The 21,926-nt window shown below is 43.7% G+C and overlaps 1 protein-coding gene and 1 pseudogene across 4 annotated transcripts in view; one reads left to right on the plus strand and one right to left on the minus strand.

Moving 5' to 3' along the window:
• Positions 1-21,926, plus strand: part of TRIM2 (tripartite motif containing 2) — a 116,295-nt gene that overhangs the window by 41,050 nt on the left and 53,319 nt on the right. For 2 of the 4 annotated variants that reach the window (XM_087866526.1, XM_045798790.2), the window contains exon 2: positions 20,867-21,048. In XM_087866526.1, coding sequence (XP_087722652.1) covers positions 20,915-21,048 — 134 coding nt within the window. In that variant the 5' untranslated portion in view covers positions 20,867-20,914. Of the gene's footprint in view, positions 1-20,863; positions 21,049-21,926 lie in introns of all 4 variants that reach the window. The other 2 variants (XM_045798789.2, XM_045798791.2) reach the window with 1 other exon arrangement.
• Positions 17,593-17,691, minus strand: LOC123793422 (U6 spliceosomal RNA; annotated as a pseudogene).

Raw genomic sequence — 21,926 nt, forward strand, 5'->3', positions numbered from 1 at the left:
GCAGGGAGCCGGCAGATGATCTCTGACTCAAGCTATATATACATCTGTGCCCGGGCTATGTTCTTTCCAGAGAAGAATCCCCACGAGTTAGAGGGCATTATTACGACATCTGACCTTGCGGCCTGCTCAGCACTTCAGCCAGGTTGGATTAAGCAGATTCGTTATCTGGTAATGATAGCAAGACATGGATAACGTATAGAGTTTTTCAAAGATGTACAAGAACAGATTTAATGCTTGGAAAAGCTTTAGAAGACAGCCTTTGCATTTCCTTTAAGTCAAGGGAAATAAGTTTAATTATTAATTGCAATGAGTCTGGAATATGGCCTTTTTATACCATTAGAGAAAGGATTTCTGGCCTGTGAGGAATTTGATATGAACTGGAGGGTAAAAATCTTCCTGGCTTGCCGTGGGAAGTAAAGCAAAATGTCCTGTTTCCATTCACAGATAGTTAGAAGATAGGAGAGGAGACGAGGACAGAAGGAATTAGGGATTACATGGCACCACTGGCCACGGAGTTGACTGTCTTGCAACTCAATCACTTGCAATCTGATTTCCACAGCAGTGGGACTTGGCCTGTTTTCTGGCAGTTTCCTCCTGTCTTCCTAAAATTTCCCCAGCCTTTGTTTACTATACCTCGTGTCTTCTCTCATCCTCCAAGTGTAAAACTTACGGGTGTTGTGATCTTCCGTGGTGTGTTTTACACGCGGATTTCTCGGGGCACAGCACTGAGAAGTGAGGTACACAGTTCTTACGCCTGTGGGGAACATCTCACCTCCACCCACAGAACACAGGGGGATCGTGTATCTAAGGAAATGATTGTCTTTTCCATTCCTTGTGCACAAATAATTCACAGATATTATAGGTATTGGTTACTTGATTGTCTTTATGTACAAATAAATTATAGTTGTTATTTTTCTTTTATGAGATTTTTGCTGTCCTTGGGTTACTTTGTAAACTTGTTAAAGTTCATTGGGCTGTGTCTTAGTATTCAGACTCTGAAGTAGGGTCTTATGGACTCATTCCCTTTGAAGCAAAATCCAAAAGGGCAGTCCCAGCCTCTTCATTAGGTTTGATCAGGGTGGGCAGACTATGGCCTGTGTTTCAAATCTGCCCCACTGATTGTTTTTTTATAGCCTGTTAGTTAAGAACAGTTTCTGTATTTTAATTTTATTTATTTATTTTTAAGTAGGCTCCAGGCCTGGTGTGGAGCCCAGTGTGGGGCTATAACACATGACCCTGAGATCAAGACCTGAGCGAGATCAGGAGTCAGATGCTTAACCGACTGAGCCACCCAGGCGCCCCAATTTCTACATTTTTAAACGCTGGGGGGAAAAAATTAAAAGGAAAATAATATTCTATGGCATGTGAAATTTATATAAAATTTGTATGTTTTTATAAATGCAGTTTCGTGGGAACACAGCTACATTCCTTTATATATATATTTTTTAAAGATTTTATTTATTTATTTGACAGAGATAGAGACAGCCAGCGAGAGAGGGAACACAAGCAGGGGGAGTGGGAGAGGAAGAAGCAGGCTCCCAGCGGAGGAGCCTGATGTGGGGCTCGATCCCATAACGCCGGGATCACGCCCTGAGCCGAAGGCAGACACTTAACGACTGAGCCACCGATACGCCCCCATTCCTTTATATATTGTCTATGGCTGCCTTCACACAACAATGTTGTTGAACGCTTGTCACAGATGCTGTATGGCCCACAAAATCTAAAATGGAAATTGGGCCATTTACAGAGAAAGCTTGCTGACCAGGAGGCTTGGGTAATTAGAACAACAGTTGGCTCTTTCTCGCTAGGCGCTGTGCGGAGCAGCTCCCAGGCATTGTCTTATTTAATCCTCATAACAACCCTGTGATGTGTACTCTTACTGACATTTTACAGATGAGGAAAAGGAGAGTCAAGAGGTTGTGTAATTTTCCCCAAATCAGACTGCTGGTCAGTGTCAGAGCTGGGATTTTTTACCCACATTTGTCTGATTCCAGAGTCCAACTGTCGCCCACCACAGACCACCATCCCAGTTGGGAGCAATACCCACGAGCACCTTGGCAGGTCTGGGGTAGAGGCCACAGATAAAAGTTATTTATTTGAGATCAAGTTTTTTTGTGTTAATTTATTATTTGGGGATTTATGTTTATGTCTCTCTAGTGAGTGCGCATAAGTTCCTTAAAGATAGTGACCTAACCAGTGCAGTGCCAGCTCATAGGAGTAGCTAAATTAAAAGCTTGCTGAACAAATTGGGTGGGGAGTAGAGAGAGAAGGCAGGAGAGACGGAGAAGAGAGACAAGAAGGGGAAAAACATTATCAAGGAAGAGTCAGGGTGCCCCCATCATTGGCCCCCCTGGCCATGGATGGCTGTATTTGACAGGAAGGTTACTCACCGCATACCAAGGCTCACAAGGATCAGTAGGACACCCTGGGCCTGGTAGGCCCAACCGGACCCATGTGCATACCCCCTCTGCTGTGGCCTACCTGCTACTATTCTGCTCCTGCTCCCCTTGCCTGGGGTGGCACTGTGGCTTCCTGGCACCCAGCCCAGACACATCGCCAAGCCTAGAGGTAGAGAGCTAGGCAAGTCAGTATTTGCGTTAGAACATGTCCATTTAGAGGAGGATATGAGAGCAAGGCCTCTCATTCTCATGTCCAGAGATGATGACTGTCATCAGAGGGGAAAACTAATAAGGAATCATTTTTTTTTTAAGATTTTATTTACTTATTTGACAGAGAGAGAGTACAAGCAGGGGGAGCAAGAGAAGCAGGCTCCCACTGAGCAGAGAGCCCAACGTGGGGCTCGATCCCAGGGCCCCAGGATCATGACCTGAGCCGAAGGCAGATGCCCAACCGCCTGAGCCACCCAGGGACCCCAGAAATCATTTCTTGTCTAATCTTTCCAAGGAGGCTGCGGACTCTAAAGGCAAGAAGCTCACTTCCACTGGCAGATGAACAGCACAAAGGAGCAGACCTTGTTTCTCATAAGAACAAGGGGCAGGTCCGGGGCTGGCCTGGAATTAGGAGTTAGTGTGAGGACTCACCAAGAGCAACAAAGTAGCGCTCCAGCCTCTTACTCAACTGTGTCAAGCCAGCTAGCCCACCGCAGCACTAAGTGGCTGAGAAGGCCAAGGGAGGCTGTGTTCAGCTGAGGGTGGTAACAGTGTATAGATACATCTTTTCTGAGTTTGCATGACTGCCCACTCTCATTGATTATTTTATTTGGCAGAAAAGAAGAATTAATGGGGAGTAGTGTATTAACTAATCTATTCGTTCATCCAAAATAAATAAATAAATGCTTATTGAACCCCTACATGAGCCAGGTTCCAGGAATACAAAAGTAAATCATCAGGCATTTCTAAAAAGAACTCAGAAATCTCGTAGTGGCAGCACTATTAGTGGGGCTACTATAGTAATATATGTATTGACTGCTTACTATATATAAGGCACTACGGTAGGTTCTCTCCATAGACGAAACCATTTAAGGATCACAATTACACTGTGAGGTAGGTTATTGTCCCCATTATATGGATGAGGAAACTGAGGCCTGGTGAGGTTAATTTATTTACTCAAAGTCATAAGTGGCAGAGCCAGGATTCAAACCCACCCTGACACTAGGGCCCATAGTCTACACTGCATCGCACAGCGCTAAGAGCCTTGGATACGATACCATTTAACCATCAGGACAGCCTTATGAGATAATATTTTACAAACGAGCTTACAGAGGCGATGAGCAGCCTGCAGGTAGAGCAAATACAGATGTGTCTCCAGAGTCTGCGCGTGAATTACAGTATCATGGTGGTTTGATTCTAATGTGATATGGGATGTGTGACCGGCGTGGCATGGTGCCACATACACTGCTTAGAAAATGCTCTCGCTTGATTCCATGTGTGGGGGAGGCAGCCTTCGGCCGGTGATGTCAGGTTCTCTATCCTCCTATTTATTACCTCTCTCCGCCAAGGTGCCCAGACTCCTACTTCAGTATCACCCTCCGGGTTAGAGCGCTGAGCTCAAGAAGTCCGCTTAAATGCAGGCGTGCGGGCGTGTTAAGGGGAGAAAGTCCCACCTGAACTCCGTAGCACCTAGTCACGTTAGCGCAGGCGCCGGCAGGCAGGAGAGCCGAACCGCAGGCCCAGGAAATGGGAAAGAGCCACAGTTGGGGCACCCCCATAGCGGGGGGGGGGGGTCAGGCCAGGGCGATCCCCGGGGCTCACAGCTTTTATTGCTGTCCCCGCAGGCCTGACTCCCTTCTCTCCCCCGGCTTTCCCATCGCCAGCCCTTGAATCAGTTACTTTACAGAGTGGTCCTGTTCCCCGGTGGGAAGTAAGGTTAGAAAAGGAAACCTACAGAGAAGGGAAAAAAGAGTGATTCATAATACAAGCAGAACCGTGGGCGCCTGGGTGGGGAAGGCCGCCTGCTTTTCTTCGGCGGGGGCGGGGCTCGGCGCCCTGGGGGAGGAGCCTGTTGCCGTGGAAACCACCGCCGGCGGCGCCCAGCCGGGCGGTGAATGCTCTCCGGGCTCCGCTGGGCCTGGGAGCCCGGGCTGGCTGAGATTGGTCCGCGTCCGTGACTATTATCTTAGAGTAGAGTCCTAGCCGTGGTATTGTCTGGTCGACAGAAATGAACAATTCTCAAGTTCCCCCTGCACTACCTGCTCGTTTGCAAATAATCCGTTTTATGGGGGTAGAGAGGAAGCAATATGCGGAAAGGGGAGGCAGCGCCTAGCAAGGCCTGAGTAGCGGCGCACCCACGTCAGCCACCGGAGGGCTCCCCGCGCCAGGCCCTCGGGGTTCGGTCCCGCCCGGCTCTGGTCTGGGCGCGGCCTCGGCCCGCCCAGCCACCGAGGGACCTCTGCGGTCTAGAAGCCCGGACTACTCAATCCCAATCTGCTAGTCCGAGCCCCTGCCCTGATTAATTAAACATGGTAAACCACCCAAGCACGCAGGAACTTGGCCCCGCCTTGTGTTTAATTGTCAGAATGAAAAGTGTGATCATGAAACTCCGCTGAAGGGAAAAACAACACTTGATGCTGATATGCTCATCAGTGTGGACGTTAATGTAATTAGGAATCCAGTGAAGACTGGGAGGTTAACTTCCCGGCGAACTCAGGACAGGTAAGAGTCAACTATGAATTATCCAGGCCAGACCATGGCCGAACAAGAGCGTTTTGTTTGCTTGCTCTTGCTTTTTATTTTTGCTATTGTCAGAGCAAGACAAAGAATAAGAAGGGCTAGTGTGGCGCTGGGAAGTTTGATATATGGATGGATGGCAAAGCCTTGTGTTTTGCTTCAGGCTTCTCTGTAAAGGACATCTTCAGGTGAGAAGGGGCTTGGGAAGATCAATGGGAAGGAACTCAGACTGGGTAGACCAGCAGCACAGCCGTGGTTGTGGGTTCCAGCTGCTGATCAGACTCACAAGGCACAGTTGACGGTTAGGAAATATTGGCATAAAATACAGACCAGGAGATATGGCACCTTTATCCCATTGGAGACCCAGCAGCTTCCTTTGCCCCCTTACCCACTTACGGTATGTACCAGGGATGAGAGCCAAGGTGTGAGGTGGTACTACTCCCTTCCCCCCACCAATCTGTTATGTCATCCGAGTTATGTAGCCACCTCACAGTCTTACTGGTGCACCCCACAAATGATGCATGCATAACATTTCCTGTTTATCTTTACTGTTTTCAAAGGAACACTGCTGTGGGAAAACCAGGTTATTCTCAGGTAGGCCTGCATTGGCCCAGTCCTCATGTTAATCTTTTACCCATGGTAGGTGTTGTGGGTTGAATTGTGTCCCTCAGAAAGACAGGCTGATGTTCCAAACACCGTACCTGTGAATGTGACCTTACTTGGAAATAGGGTCTTTGCAGACGCAGTCAAGTTACGATGAGGTTGTACTTTATGTGAGTGGGTCCTAATCCAATAAGACAGGGGTCCTTTAAGAAGAAAAAAGAGAGACACAGGAAGGGAAGCACCATGCAAAGACACAGAGACACACAGGGAGATGCCAGCCACATAACAATGGCGGAAGAGACTGCAGTAATGCCCCTACAAGCCAAGGAATGCCTGGGACTACCAGAAGCTGGAAGAGACAAGGAGGGATCTTCCCCAGAGTCTTTGGAGGGAGCTTGACCCTGCCAAACTCCAGTTCACATTTACTACACAGTTGCTCCTCCACTTTGGCCTGGTCATGCAACCTTTCTTTCTTTTCTTTTCTTTCTTTCTTTCTTTTTTTTTTCTTTTTTTGTGGGGGGGCTCTCTGTGTGGGGTGGCAGGGGCAGAGGGAGAGAGAGAATCTTAAGCAGGCTCCACACCCAGCATAGAGCCCCATCTCACAACCCTGCGATCATGACTTGAGCCAAAATCAAGAGTGGGCAGCTTAACTGACTGAGACCCCCTGGTGCCCCATGTAACCTTTCTGAACCTCAATTTCCACTATAATAACAATGATGCCTCCTCTGTTTCTAGATTAGCTTTGCAGATCAAAGAGAAAAATGTATTATGAAGGTGCTTTCTAAATTACAAACCACCAATCAGGGGCACCTGGGTGGCTCAGTCACTTGAGTGCCCGACTCTTGATTTCAGCTCAGGTCATGATCTCCAGGTTCTGGGATCAGCCTGCATCAGGCTCCCTGCCTAGCAGGGGAGTCTGCTTGGGGATTCTCTCTCCCTCACCTTCTCTCTCTTCCCCGTCCCCTGCTCGCACTCTTGGTCTCTCTCTAAAATAAATACATCTTTAAAAAAGATAAAAATAAATTATAAACCACCAAATATGAAGAACTGCCTCTCCCTATTGCTCCAACTATTTTCCAATTCTGAGATGAACATTTACCTTTATATCATGTTATGTTACTCATTTGTTTCTAGAAGGACTTTTGTCATTCTGTATCTACTTATTGGATATCTACTATGTGACGGGCACTGTGCTAGGGGCTGGGGAGTTAGAGGTAAAATATGGAGCCATCAATAATTTACAGCAAAGAATGCCATGGAGCACATAGGACTGATACCAAATCTAGAATGGAGGCTGGACGGTTTGGGATTGGAGAAGGAGGCAGGGAATTTTTCTTAAAGTGAATGGTGTCTGCTGAGTTCTGAAGAATTCAATGGCGTTAAACAGGGGAAGGAGTCAGGAAAGGAAAAGAGCATTCCCAACAGAACAAATGGAATGTGAACCTAGAGATTAGTGTTTCTTTTTCTTTTTTTTTTTAAGATTTATTTATTTATTTATTTGACAGAGGTAGAGATAGCCAGCGAGAGAGGGAACACAAGCAGGGGGAGTGGGAGAGGAAGAAGCAGGCTCCTAGTGGAGGAGCCCGATGTGGGGCTCGATCCCAGAGCACCGAGATCACACCCTGAGCCGAAGGCAGACACTTAACGACTGCGCCATCCAGGCACCTCTGAAATTAGTTTTTCTTAAAGGGAGTGCTATTGGTAACACAAATGTATTTGTATGAGACTCTCCCATGTATTGGAAGATGTTTGGCACCTGCCCCCAGTTAACTAAATGTTGGGACTACCTGCCCACTCCCTGAGCACACAATCAATATGACAGCCCAAAATGCCCCCTGACATTTCCAGATGCACACCCCACCACTCATGGAGGGGCTGGGGGAGGTATCATTTCCTGGTTCAGAGCCACTGTTAAAAAATGCATGGTGACATGTCTTGGAACTGGAGTATGACTGGGGAGGACAGAGGTGAAGAAAAATAAGGAAGGCAGGAGCCAGATCATAAATGACCTTGTATGCCATCCTAAGGAGTTTACTTTCTAGGAAAAATGTCCTTGATCGGGGTAGGTAGGCTGTATATGAAGGGCTTTGGGTTGAACCTGGCATGTAATCCATGGTCAGTACATTTTGGATCTGTCTCCCAGGATCTTGTCAAACCCCATTTAGTTAACACAGGTTCTGTTCTTTTCATATTCACTCTCTGTATGCTTCCTAAGTGTACATCGCAGTCAAAGTGACTGATGACAGTTAACTCGCTAATGTCTGTTCAACTGGAGGGAAATGGTGGGGGAGGGGCAAGACAGCTCCAAGAAGTCAGTGGGGTGTGCAGCATCCTCCATCCCAAGGATCTGGGGCGCTTCTCTGCTCTTGCAGCTTTATAATCTGGCTATGTGAGACCTCAATTAAGCAAGCTTGGCCTCAGAAAGAACCTGAGCCATGGTATCCCAACAGCCACTACCACCACCATCCCCCTGTTGCCAGGGAGTGACAAGGAGAAGATGCTGTGGCCTGCTAACACATCCCGTGGTAACCCAAGGCCCAGTTTGTGAATAGTTGTATTCCTCTGCCAAGACATGCACTAAAAATGAGGCTGCGCTTTCCTGTAATAAACAATGTTATGTTTGTTAGGTTGCAGATTGAGCCCTCCAAACTCATCTACCCATACAGTAGTGAAGCCATAGTGTTGAAGGTATTTGGAACCCAACTGTCCTATATAATGCTGTTTCCAAGAAAGAGATAGTCCCAATTCTGGGTAAAAGATCAGAAACACATATGACCCGCATTTATTCTATCTTCACCTAAGGCTCTAGCCACCCTGAACTACTGCTCTCAATTCCTATGAGCCATCTCTTGCCTCCAGGCATTTGCCAGTGCTGTGCTCTATGCCTGAAATGTACCACACACCTCCCTGCCCCAGCGTGTCCCTCCTGTGGGCTCCCAGAGCCTCCTCTTCTTCTTCCTGTCAAAGCACTTACCACTCCATGTAGCAATTGCCTGCTCACTAATCAGTCTTCCGCCCCAGATTTCACCTTCTTGAGGGCTGAGGTCCTCAATGCATACTCAGTGCCTGGCACACACTGGACATTCAACAAGTATTCATTGGCATGAGCGATCGAATGAGTAGCAGACCTTCTGTGCATACAAGCCCAGCAACAAGACCAAGGATCTCTCCCATTGTTCCACCATCTTCTGAGAACAGAGACCCGCTCCAGCTGTGGGCCCCAGAGTTTGGGTTGAGTAGAGGAAGAGAAGGAGGGAGGCCAGGAGGATGCTGTGGGGAGAGGTCAGCATTCAAGGGATTTGGCTTCAGAAAGGGCCAGCAGCAGCACAAGTGGGAAGAAGAGGGACTCCCACCATACAGGTCAGGCTCCTTTGTGATGGACTGTCTTAGGAAGAGGACATGGTAAAATGGAGTGGGGGTAGCCTGCTTGTAGTTTTAGGAGTTAGTGCTAATTAAATTGTAAACTTTTACAACAGAACACATGTCCACCCAACACCTGTATGGGAATGTTTATAGCATTCCCATAATAGCCAAAAAGTAGAAACAACCCACATGACCATCAGCTGTTTCTAGATGGGTAAACAAAATGCTATGTCCATTCAATGGAATATTTTTCAACCATAAAAAGGAACGAAATACAGATAGATGCTACAATATGGATGAACATTGAAAACATTATGCTAAGTGAAAAAGGCCAGACACTTAAGACAACATATTATATGATTCCATTCATGTCCAGAATATATAGGGGGGAACTATAGAGACAGAGAGTAGATTAGTGGTTGTGTAACTGTAGGGGGTGGGAAGGTAGGGGTGATAGCTTGATGGCACAGAGTTCCTTTTTGAGATGATGAAAATGTTCTAACATTGGCTGTGGTGATGATTGCCTGCATCTGTGAATATACTAAAAGCCATTGACTTGTATAGTTTAAATGGGTGGATTGTATGGTATGTGAATTATATCTCGGTAAAGTTGTTTAAAAACAAAACAAAACTTCTTTTTTTAAGATTTATTTATTTATTTTATAGAGAGAGAGCACATAAGGAGGGGGAGGGGCAGAGGGAAAGAATCTCAAGCAGACTCCTGCAGAGCAGGGAGCCCTGATATGGGGCTCAAACCCACAACCCTGAGATCATGACCTGAGCCGAAATCAAGAGTCAGACTCTTAACTGACTGAGCCACCCAGGCACCCCACAAAACAAAACTTCTAAAACAGGATGTTCACCTGGGCTCTTGAGAACTGGGTACCACTGAAATAGCATGGCAAAATTGGCATGTCCTGGGTCTGTCGATCTCACTGGATTCTCTATGACCCACTCCCCCAAAGGTAATCATAACTGCTCTGCAGAGCTCAGTGCCCCATCACAGGGCTCAATGCAATCAATGCCTGACTGCATGGAAAGAACGTGATGAATATTAATGTAATAAAAAATGAGAATTAACAATTTTATTTTTTTAAAGATTTTATTTATTTGAGAGAGGGAGCACAAACGGGGAGGAGCAGAGAAAGAGGCAGAAGCAGACTCCCTGCTGAGCAGGGAGCCCTACATGGGGCTCTATCCAGGGTCGCTGGGATCATGACCTGAGCCCAACACAGACGCTTAATCGACTGAGTCACCCAGGCACCCCAACAATTTTATTATTAAATAAAATGTTTAGTGTCTACTTTTAAACTAGTAACTAACCAACGTATGGAATACAATATGGTTCCCTGACTCCATTGCTGTAGAAAAGGGAACAATTGTTAAGTTCCATTCTGATATGTAATCTTTTTAAATTCTGAAGTATTATTTGTAATATGAGGATCTAATTATTTTTATATGGCTATTTTATCATTTTTATTTTATTAAACCCTTTAAAAAAAAGTTTAGTCACCTGCTAGGAAATCAAGTTTTGTGTGTCTGTAAGGTTTGTCAAGTTTCTCAACCCTTAACTGAAAAACATTCCCATCATCAGAAAAACAAGGGGTTCTGTTCACCCCTGAAGCAAATGAATGTACTGCATGATTTTTGTCAAATGATTAGAACCACAAAAAGCAGAGGGATTTCATTTGCATTATTCGTCTTTAAGGAACTGTTCTTTATGGACCCGGTTTCTGGGTACATACCAAGAGGGGGAAAAGATAGTAGATGCTTGTGGAACTGGGCTGTTTGACATTTCTATAAATTTACAGTTGTCTTTCAAGCTACTGAAAGCCTAAGGAAACAGATGCTATGTTTTTCCTAACGTGGAGAAGTGTGTGTTCGCACACTCACCCAAAACACACCTCTCAATTTGAACTCAGGCATCATACCCTTCGTTTTCCTTCTAGAATCTGTTCTCACTGCGTCCCCCTTTTGCTGATCAGCACACCCTCTTTGATTTGTAACTCCGGGCCGGTCCTTGCTGCGTGGAGCCGGGAGACGTGCGCGGGTGCCTCTCCCGGGGTTAATCGTGCAGCCACATTCTGGGTGATGGACCTGGGCGGCCCAGCACGAGAGCGTGGAAACAGCTGACTGCTGACTCAGAGGGGAAAGCAAGCCACCCGCGAATCTCATTGCAGCTCGCTGCTGCATCCCTATCCCACAATCCCTTGCCTGGTTTGCTGCAGTCTTTTCAACAGACGCTGAGTGAGAAAAAGATGTCCTGTAAGATAAAGATTGATTGGTTTGAATACCGAAAGGGGTCTCCCACTTGTTAATGACCCAGAAACATTCCTGCCGACTTTCCTGAGCCTTCTCTCTTTTCCTCCATTTTTCTTCTCTGTTCTGTTCATGAACTGGCACATCACTACACAGAGCAGAAGATATGCTGGGCTTCTGATGATGGCTGCACTGCATGGTAGGGAATTTTAACCAGTCTCTTTGCATGGTGCTTCCCAACTTGGGAGGTTAGCAGAATGTGCATTGTTCTTTTGGATTGCCGCGGAGCTGCAGCCACAGGCTTGGGAGGATTTAATTCTTTGCCTCGTTGATTAGTCTGTCTGCAGAAATGGGTAGGTCCTAAATGTTCCGGTTGCTGAGTATTATGCCAGGTGGATAACTGATTTCTCCGGCTCTCTCTATTCTGGTTTTTTCTTCTTTTCTTTTTCTTTCTTTCTTTCTTTCTTCTTCTTTTCTTTTCTTTTTTTTTTCTCCGCCCTTCTCTCTCGGTGATGCTGCATGCTCTGTAACTATCAGATAGAGGGAGACCCACTCTTTGCTTAAACAAAGGCACCAAATTAAGCATAGGGAGAAAGTCGTGCAAGATTTTCTTCCCAAGTTCCTCATGTGATCTGACTAGATTTTTATTTTTACTTGTCTTCCATTTTAATGTGTATTCGGCTTATTTTAAATAGAATATCTCCCCTACCCCCGCCCCCACCCCCTAGCATTTCTCCTTTGGGTGGGAAGATGGGGATGAAATATTTAAGTTGCAGGATTCCTTCCTCCATACCCCAGGGTGGAGGAGAATGTGCGGTTCGACCCTTCCCCCACCCGGTCCTCTTGTCGGAGAACCCTGGGGTTGAGTGCCACGGTTCCCAGTTACCATTGGAAACCCATTCATTCATAATGCATGACTCGACCCTCTGAATTCTGAATGCCATTGATGATCGGCAAATATGCAGAAGATGATTCGTTTTTGTTTTTGTTTTTTTGACATTTTCCCCTGCTTTTGAAGTAGACTCAAATCTGGGTGGAGTTCAATGGTAGTTTTATACAGGGAAAAAAAAAATCCTTGGGTTGGACCTTAGGTTTGCTTCCTGAAACAGTGGATATGATTTTTCTGACAGCTTTCTCTACTAGTGTGCCCCACCCTGTCATTATTCCTTATTTTGGGAGGACAGGAAAGCAAGTAGAAAGGGTATTTATTTTAAGCTAAATACTGAATGTTAATAAGTGGATTTCTGAACCAAAAGGCAAAATGATATTTCTATCTTAAGATAGATTCAGTGTCATTGCTTTAAAGAGCAGACCTGGATTCAGAATGAAGCACTTTAAAAATTATTAGTTTGTAGCTTTGGCTGAGATGGAATTACTGCGGCTTTATTCCCCGTGAATAAATTGTTAGAGGTTTTTGTTAATTTTTTTAGATTAGAATATGTAAGGAGAGGCATTGTTTGTCCAGATTCTTAAAATGATTTCTTAAGTATTAGGATTCAGCTCTGCCAAGTGTGAACCTATTTTCTGGTGCTTTTCATTATTTTCGGGCAGATGCTTTAGCAGCACTGTTCCTAGGCTGTAATGTTAAATAATGCACGCCCCTCCCGAGCAAGCACACAATGAGAAGTTTCATGTGTGCTGTGGTATGAGAAAGCAGCTTTTTGTTACAGAGACGTGAGTAGTGGCCTTTCCTAAACCTCTAAGTATTTCTTCCCAGTGTTCCCCTAGAAAGACCCAAGTGATTTGCATTGGAAAGATTAAAACAGGACTGAATGTACAAATGTTCTCTGATAGAATGTGCCTGTTTCGAGAAGTACGAATGCATGGTATATATTCCATATATTTTTAAAATGGAGAATAAAATCTATACATATTTTTCACCATAGTTAATATTATAAGCCTGAGATGACTTTTTTTTTTTTTTTACTTATATGATAAAAGCTTGGTGGATTTTGTTGCTTGCGAAATAAGTAAAAATACTCATTCTTTGTCTTACTAAGAATTGAAAATGTCCTTCATTTGGATATTGGGAGACATTAATTTCTCCAAACGTACGATTTCTTTTATCTATCTTTAAGTAGAAGAAATTAGAAATGTGTGGCAATTTAAAAAAATTTAACCTAGGTTTAATTTTTAAGACTCCCTTGTGCTTCTTTTCATTATCTCTTGGTTAAAACTAAGACTTGAACGAAACATTTGCATGTATGATTGAAGAGAAATACTTCCAAACTTTAAAAAATTTGCTGCCAAATCATTTACTCTCATAGTTTTTTTCTTTAAAAGATGTGACTGAGTTACATCTAATTGTGGCATAATTTTAATTTGCACACACCTGTGATTGCTTTTTTTTAAATGTCTGATGCCATCTGTGCCCTTTATTACTTATGTAAGGGTTTTAGTGTCAGAATAGAATTTGTTCTATAATGGGGTTGGCTATTAGAGTTCTCTGAATATCATTCTTGCGCAGATTATCTGAAATTAACAGATCAGGTTTCCTCCTCAAATTTGAAGGTTTAGATTAAACCACATACTGAGGGAAAAATGAGCCCAGTGTAATTATTCAAACTGCACCATGGAAGGAACCTTCACTACTGTTATCTGCATGCTAGTCTTTCTACCCTCCTTTACCCAAGTCGGCCCTCATGTTCACAATCGCCCGCATTCCTACATTAAGTGTTTTTTATTCTTCTTCTTGAAAACGTATTAAGGCAAACATTTATTCTAATCAACAACAGAGTTAAATAATGCACTTCCTATCCACCGGGGCAAAAAGGGGTTTGGTGTTGTGTGGGCCTATGCCTTCTGAGGTTCTGATGTAGAGTCAATTTCCCTTCCCCCTTCTTGCTAACCTCACCCAACTTCCAGAGCTTAGGGCCTTGGCTGTCCTCTGCCTCTTTTGTGGTCCCAGAATATGCAGCCTCCTTGCAGTCCCAAAGGAGAGCAAGGGAGGAGACTTGGCAAGGTGATGGATGTGGGGAGAGGGGACCCCAGCATCCTGACTGTTCCAGGGCACTGTAAGATGAATGTCAATTTGCCTGACCACTTAACGCTCCATCACACAGACCCAGCCTTCCGCAACTTAGAAAACCCAAAGTAGATCCTAAGAACTGACTTAATTATGTTGTAAAAGGTGAGGACTTTTATGAAGAAGGCAATGGCAAACAGTTACCTATACTAAGAGGTAGAGGAAATAGCTATCCATCTCCTAAAGACAAGTCGGGGGCTTGGCATAAATCAGCTTCCATGTGGTAAAACCCAGCAACCTAGGGAAGCTGTCATACATCCGATCCTGGAAATAAGAGGAACCCTTGGAAAATTTGGGCACATCCTTGCCTGGAGACAGAAGTTAAAGTGGATGGCCTCCTGAATAGACACCCACTCACCCCCAAACACACACGTTCATGCACATACTGTCATGAAAGCTCTTGCATCTGGCCTTCTAATTTACAAAATGGCCCATTTGGGATACATGCTTGATTTAACTAGAAATAGGTCACCCTGTTTTAATTTCACTGAAGATTGTCCTCTTTTCTTTCTTCTAGTCAAGTCCTCTGTTACAATGCAAATTCAGTTGCAGGTGAATAATAATATGCTCATAAATTTTCAAAACTAAAAACACCTTGTTTCTTCAGTCATGTTTTCACCTGGGCCTTGTGCTCGAGGTACCACCTGTCCTGGCAGTACAAGAGAGAACATTGTGAGTTACAGATAATTCTAGTGGTTCGAGGTTTTCTTTCTATAAATCTACCAGAAGATTTTTAACTTTTTGGGAAGCTGATTTTAGCATGTCTGCACCATTGTCATTGGTCCAAGAACAGCAAAAATGTCACATTGCTAATAAATAAAGCCAGCCGAGTGGCAACAGAGAGAAGCAGTAACCCACAAATGCCATAAAATTAAATAGAAGTGGAACCTAGTGCCTGTAGGAGGGCACATAATCAAATATGCTGCCTCCTATCCACAAATCACATGTTCAAATTTGATTTTCTAAAGGAATCTTGACCTGTTTCCCAACCGTGTTTCCTAGCCCAGCCAACAAGTTGTCACCACCTCTCTCCCCTTCTCAGGAAGAGGGCTTTCAGTCTGTCATTTGTCTTCCGCCCTCCCTTCCTGCTCTCCTGCACTCTGGTGTCAGCAATGAAACATCGGGATCATTTTCTGATCCAAATGGTATAATCTGGGGTGGGAATTGCGGTCTCAACCTTAGAATTGTGGACACAGGCATTTTCCTTTTGGTTCCTCTCCTCCTCTCAAGTTCTGTTTTTCCACTTGGTTGTAGTTTCCACAAGTTCTAGGAGATTTGAGAACACGAGCCAGGAAAAATACCAGAGATGACGTGAGGCAAGAAAGGCTGGGATGGGGTTTTTCTATGCCCAAGGATTCTGTCCTGTGCTCATTGCATTGTTGTTGCCCTCGAAAGCTGTGGAGTTGGCGCACCCCAGTAGTGAGGAATTTATGTGTCAACCTTCTCAGACTTTGTATTTCCACGCAGATGTGTCCTCAGTGGTTCCCAGTTTCTTTTCTGCATCTGTGAGTGTGTAACAGTATGTCCCTGAGTATTTCTTTACCCTCTGGCGGATGGCTTATCTTGCTGGAGATTAGACGATCACACGGGAAGGTAGGTACCGTCTGGTGTCAAATGAAAACATTCGCATGACTGGTGACGACCACGCTCTTTATTATGTAAGTCAGCCCGCAGCACTCTTCTACTCCTGGCACTGAGTCCATTCCCATGCGATACTTGACTTGTTCAGTTCATTCAAAGAAAGAATGAGTGTCTTTCGTGTACCAGGCACAGTTCTAGGTGCTGGGACTTCTGCAGTGAGCAGTCAGACAAAAATCCCTGCCTTCGTGAGTCTTACATCCTAGAGAGGTGGGGAGGAGCCATCGTGCAAGATAAACATATTACGATCTATATCGGAAAGTGACTGGTGCTATAGAGAGACATAGAGCAAGGACTGGAGATGGCAAGTGCTAGGAGATGGGGGGGCAAGTTTCAGTTTTAAACAGAGTGGTCCGATTGAGAAGGTGCTATTGAGAGGAGGACTGAACCCCTCTGCAAGCAGTATTGCTGCTGGTTTTCCTCTGACAGGGAACCTCAGCCAGCCTCCCCGCGTAGTGAGAGCTCTCATAACTGGTTAATGTCCATGGCACACTAATGTGGGCTATTTCTGTAGTTTAAAAAGGGCTCTGCTTGCCTTCCCTTCTCTGTCATTTCCTGTCCATTGGCCTTTTGTCAATACGTGCAGTGCTAGTTCCTACATCCAAAAGGATTCAGGTTCCGTCAGAGACAGAGTCCACCCCTGGCATGTTTGGGGGTGCTCTCCTCCAGAAATTGATGTTGCGGACCTCCAGGAGAAGAGCAGTTCTGTATTCTGATCTCTCTTATTAGCACGTGTTTATTTCTGCTGGCCCTGTGAGTAAGAAGGATCTCTGACACTTCAGAAACCATGATGGGGAAAGGAGAACAGCTTAGAATCCAGCACAGTATTTATTGCTTTTCTAATCGAACGACCAGAAACTGTGGGAGTGGCCAAACACTTTGATTAAAGGCTGTCATACGTTTTATGTGTATTGCTTGCGGCATATTCAGACTGATGGAAAGCTTCCCACAGTGCTTAGTAGCACTTTCTGTGCCTTGGTTTTCCTCAGCACAGTAGCCCTTTAGGAGTAGCCAAATTGTCTTTCTATTGTGGGTATCCAGTTATATTCAGGAAATGATCATTACCCTGGCGAAGTCGCGCTTTGCGGAACTTCGGGGGTTGGAGAACTTTTGTGTTGATTCTGAGAGTCCTGCAAATCCAGATGTCTTCAACAAGTCACTTGTGACAAATCTGTAATATTGTCATGATTTCAAATCAGTGTTCATGAGTAAACTTAATTTACCACATAAATTAACAATACTGACTCTCACCTACTACGATAATTATCATAAAATTAGGATGAAAATTAGAATGAAATGTTTTTAGTTCAGTGTTGGAGAATAAAATGTCACTTCAGGAAATTTCATTTAGCCAACGTATATCATTTGATTAAAACAAATGTTTTTTCCTTACCCAAACCCTAAAATTCTAAGATTAAAAAAAAACACTAAAATCAATACAATGTTTTCTCTCTGCTTTTTTCAATCCTCGGCATGACTGGTTATTTCAAAGGGCGATATGAAATTTTTCAAAAGTTATTCAAATTAAAATTATTTTTAATTGATTTTAACTGAAAAGTTCAATATGATTTTTTTTTTTTTAATATGAAACACCTCACGAATTTGTGTGTGATCCTTGCTCAGGGGCCAAGCAAATCTTCTGTATAGTTCCAATTTTAGTGCTACTGAAGTGAGCACCCCATAATATTTATCACACACACACACACACACACACACACACACACACCATACTGGAAAGGGTTGAACTTGTGTAAGATTAGGTATCAGATAAGGCAGAAGATTTGAAATCTGAGCTTTCTGATTCACTGATTCTCCTGGATGACCTTGGGCATGTCATTTAAACCCTCAGCTTCGGTTTCCTTATCTTAAAGACAGACAAATCCATTTCTTCCCTGTTCTGATGTCATAGGGACGTGGTTAAAGAAAAGCAGATGATGTGCCAACATTTTGAGCTCCTGAGAGATGAGCCACATTTAATTCAATCAATGAATATTATTCTCTATTCTAGTTCTTTAGGGAGACATCCTATGAAAGAGTTAGCAGATCATGCAGGCTAATTAGCCATGTCACACATACACTGCTTTAACTAATGCAGAGAGTTCTGTTGGAACGTGACCCTCTTGTATGGCGGCTGCTTTCACAAGGTTCTATCTGTTCATTAATCATGCTCTTTAATGAGCTTATCTGGAAACATAGAGTTGGAAAATGGCTGCGTCATGTATGTAACTACTCAAATACACATAAATAGTCGAATTTTCTTTTTTTTTTTTTTTAAGATTTTATTTATTTATTAGACAGAGACAGAGACAGCCAGCGAGAGAGGGAACACAAGCAGGGGGGAGTGCGAGAGGAAGAAGCAGGCTCATAGTGGAGGAGCCTGATGTGGGGCTCGATCCCAGAACGCCGGGATCACGCCCTGAGCCGAAGGCAGACGCTTAACCGCTGTGCCACCCAGGCGCCCCAATAGTCGAATTTTCTTAATACAAGCTGACATACTTTTTTTTTTTTTAAGATTTTATTTATTTATTTGACAGAGAGAGAGACAGCCAGTGAGAGAGGGAGCACAAGCAGGGGGAGTGGGAGAGGAAGAAGCAGGCTCCTAGCAGAGGAGCCTGATGTGGGGCTCGATCCCAGAACGCTGGGATCACGCCCTGAGCTGAAGGCAGACGCTCAATGAATGAGCCACCCAGGCGCCCCACAAGCTGACATACTTTTAAAGAATTGGGTGATTTGGTGGGGAGAAAGAAGAACTATCATTCACGTCTGAAAAGAGTTTCCATTAAAAAGTGTAGAATTGTTGATTCTGTAAGTATGGTGTATTTCCCAGCTTTAAACACAGGTCCCAGACCAAGTTAAAAACTTGGTTTATATATAAACCAACCTTGCGTCGTACACGCAGCCTTCTTCAAACACAAGGTCAGCGGAGGTGTGGTGGTTTAAGGAGTGAACAGGCTACGGGTTTTGCATTCTGGCAAACTTCTTAACTGAGCCTCGGTTTTCAAAAATCTGTGAAATGAGAATAATATTACTTCCTGCCTAGGGTCATATTGAAAATTAACTACTTTTTTTTTTTTTTTTTGTCAAAAGAGTGTTTCTGTTTGGAATTGGGGAGGCCATAGACACCTTATAAAGTATTTAGAAAATTAGGAAGTGCACTTTAGCTTAACCTTGGTTTACCCTTTGGGATAGAAGCCAGATGTTCTTCAAGGTAGATAATGAAGCTGTGTTTTATGTTGTAACTTTTCCCTCCCTTAGAGGTCCTCCACTTTTTTCTCTGTTGCCCTCTTCTAATTCTCTTTTTCTGGCATGATCCCTCACATTTTGAAAACTTCTCTGAATTAATTCACCTGGTCCGTCAGATGCCCACACATGAATACAAACAGACATTTCTTAAAATAATAGGAATCATCTGCCTGTTGTCCCTGCTGCATAGCAAATACATCTTAGCCTGGAATCTACACACCTTTAGTTCTGAAGAAAGCACTGAATCACATGCAAAGATTTTAATAGAAAATTCTAATTATTCTATCCCTGCAGGTTAACAGTATGTAGGGGTGGGAAAACTTTTCCTCTACACATTTAAATTCTGTCACTGAAGCCTGTGAATTAAACTGACAAAGGACAGATTATCAGGAGAAAAGGGTGGGCACATTTTATTGGTAGTTTATTTTTCCAAAGGAGTATATATACTGTATTCTACTGATGTTTATTAATTTAATATTTTTAATTTTACATGCATGGAGGCTTCACAGAAAAGAACTGAAAACCCAAAGAGGCCGTTCGACCGGGGAGCTTATATACTATTTTAACAAAGGATGACAAATTGTGGGGAAGTGGCTAGACAAAGGAAATGGGGGCTTCGGGGCAGAGAATTGTGGGAAAGTGACCAGGAAATGTACGGTACATAAGGGTGGTTTAGTAAGGTTTGTTACACAGACTCTTCTCCATGCTCTCTCTGATGAGGATTAGAGTCTCCTTTTTTTGGTATGGAGAGTGGGGCACCTTCATAAATGAAAATTTCCTTTCCAAATGGGAAATCTATGCTCCGCTTTTAGGCAGATGGGAGAGGGCAGAGTGCCCACACCCTCTCCCCCGCCTGCCAGCCCCTCCTGCCACCCCACATGTCCCCGTCGTGTCTGCTGGTTCTCAATTTGCCTTCAGCTCAAAATAATCCTTACATCAAGATGGCATATTTTGGGGTGACACTTTGATCTCCTTCAAGTACCATAGTTGGGAAAACATATTTTATTTTAATGAGACTATTCTGTATTATAGACTATATCTATTTTTTAAGATTTTATTTATTTATTTGACAGAGAGAGAGCACAAGCAGGGGAGTGGCAGGCAGGGGGAGAGAGAGAAGCAGACTCCCTGCTGAGCACGGAGCCCAAGGTAGGGCTCCATCCCAGGACCCCAAGATCATGATCTGAGCCGAAGGCAGATGCTTAACCGACTAAGCCACCCAGGCGCCCCTAATGTAGACTACATTTTATTAAGACTGTAGGCATATAGTCAAATATAGTCATGAATGAAGGCATGAACAGGCAGAGCTGTATAAGCATCGATCCCCTCAGCTGCCACTGCTTTGAAACCCAGCAACATGCCTCTTTAGACAACGCACTTCTTCCTAACTTATTTTGTTTGCATGGTGAACATGTGATCATTTTATTGATTTATAAAATAAAAAGGCATCTCACTGTGTTCCCTTGCCAGCGTTGAGGGTTGGTTATGGTCATTTTGAGGTCACTGGCATGGATTTCTACCTGTATTCATAGCACAACGCCTATAGCGAATGAATCGACGATTGATTTGCACTTACAAGTTATTATGTATCTTTTCTGTCTGACAGCAGCAGCGCGCAGGGTCAAAGACAGCCGGCCTCCCATGTCAGTGGTCTAGGATGGCCAGTGAAGCCACCCACATCCCAAGTCCTGTGGTGCGCCAGATCGACAAGCAGTTTCTGATCTGTAGTATATGCCTGGAACGGTACAAGAATCCCAAGGTTCTCCCCTGTCTGCACACTTTTTGTGAGAGGTAAGCCTCCTTTGTGCTCGGAGAAGAGGTTCACAGACTGATCTCTTACAACCTACCAAAGAGTTCTTTCCAGGATTCTCCTGTGACCAATGGGAGACAATAGATCTTTTGGGCTTATGATAGATATCTAGAAATACAATCATGAGTTGCCAATAAGTTGCTCTATTTTAAATAATTATAAGTGAGAGAAAGCAATCCAGAAGCTACTGATTCATTTCCACAGAACATGGAGCATTAAATATTTTAAGATTTTAAAATTTAAAATTTTCCCTTTGTTCTTCGTCAAGCAATTTTTGCCAACCATGGTTCCCTCATAGAGGACCTCTGGTGAGGGCCAATTAAAAATCTGTCATTGCCTCCCATAGACCACATCAGTAAAATACCTGCGTATTGAGGAGTTGGTTAAAAGGGGGCGCTTCCTCTCAAAGACACTTCAGAAGACGCATACTAATGAACATAGGATGTTTCAGATGGAGAAAAAAAATGTGTAGGAAATAATTATAAATTACCTGAATATGCAATTCTCTGTATGAAAACACATTTCTTTATACTTCTTGAATAGTTTTTTCCATTGAGTTAATCAGTTATCAAAATACATCTCTACCTTCTTATTTAACTTAGCACATAAGCAATTAAGCATATAAAATTTGTTAGTAATTTAATTTAAATAATTTAAATATTTCCCTGGTAAGGTCATATTTTTTCCTTAAAAATGACTATTTTTCTTAAAAATGAATAATTATGTTTTATAGCATCTTGTTATATACATTTTCTATTATTATTAAATAGACATAATTAAAATGCTTTAATTCTTGTTACAGAGTAGGAAATTGGCATTTCCAACGGCTTCAAATCAATGCTAATGACATTCGCCATCA

Source organism: Ursus americanus, chromosome 13, assembly GCF_024610735.1.
Source record: "Ursus americanus isolate L20-20 chromosome 13, mUrsAme1.1.p, whole genome shotgun sequence".
Classification (NCBI taxonomy): Eukaryota; Metazoa; Chordata; class Mammalia; order Carnivora; family Ursidae; genus Ursus; species Ursus americanus.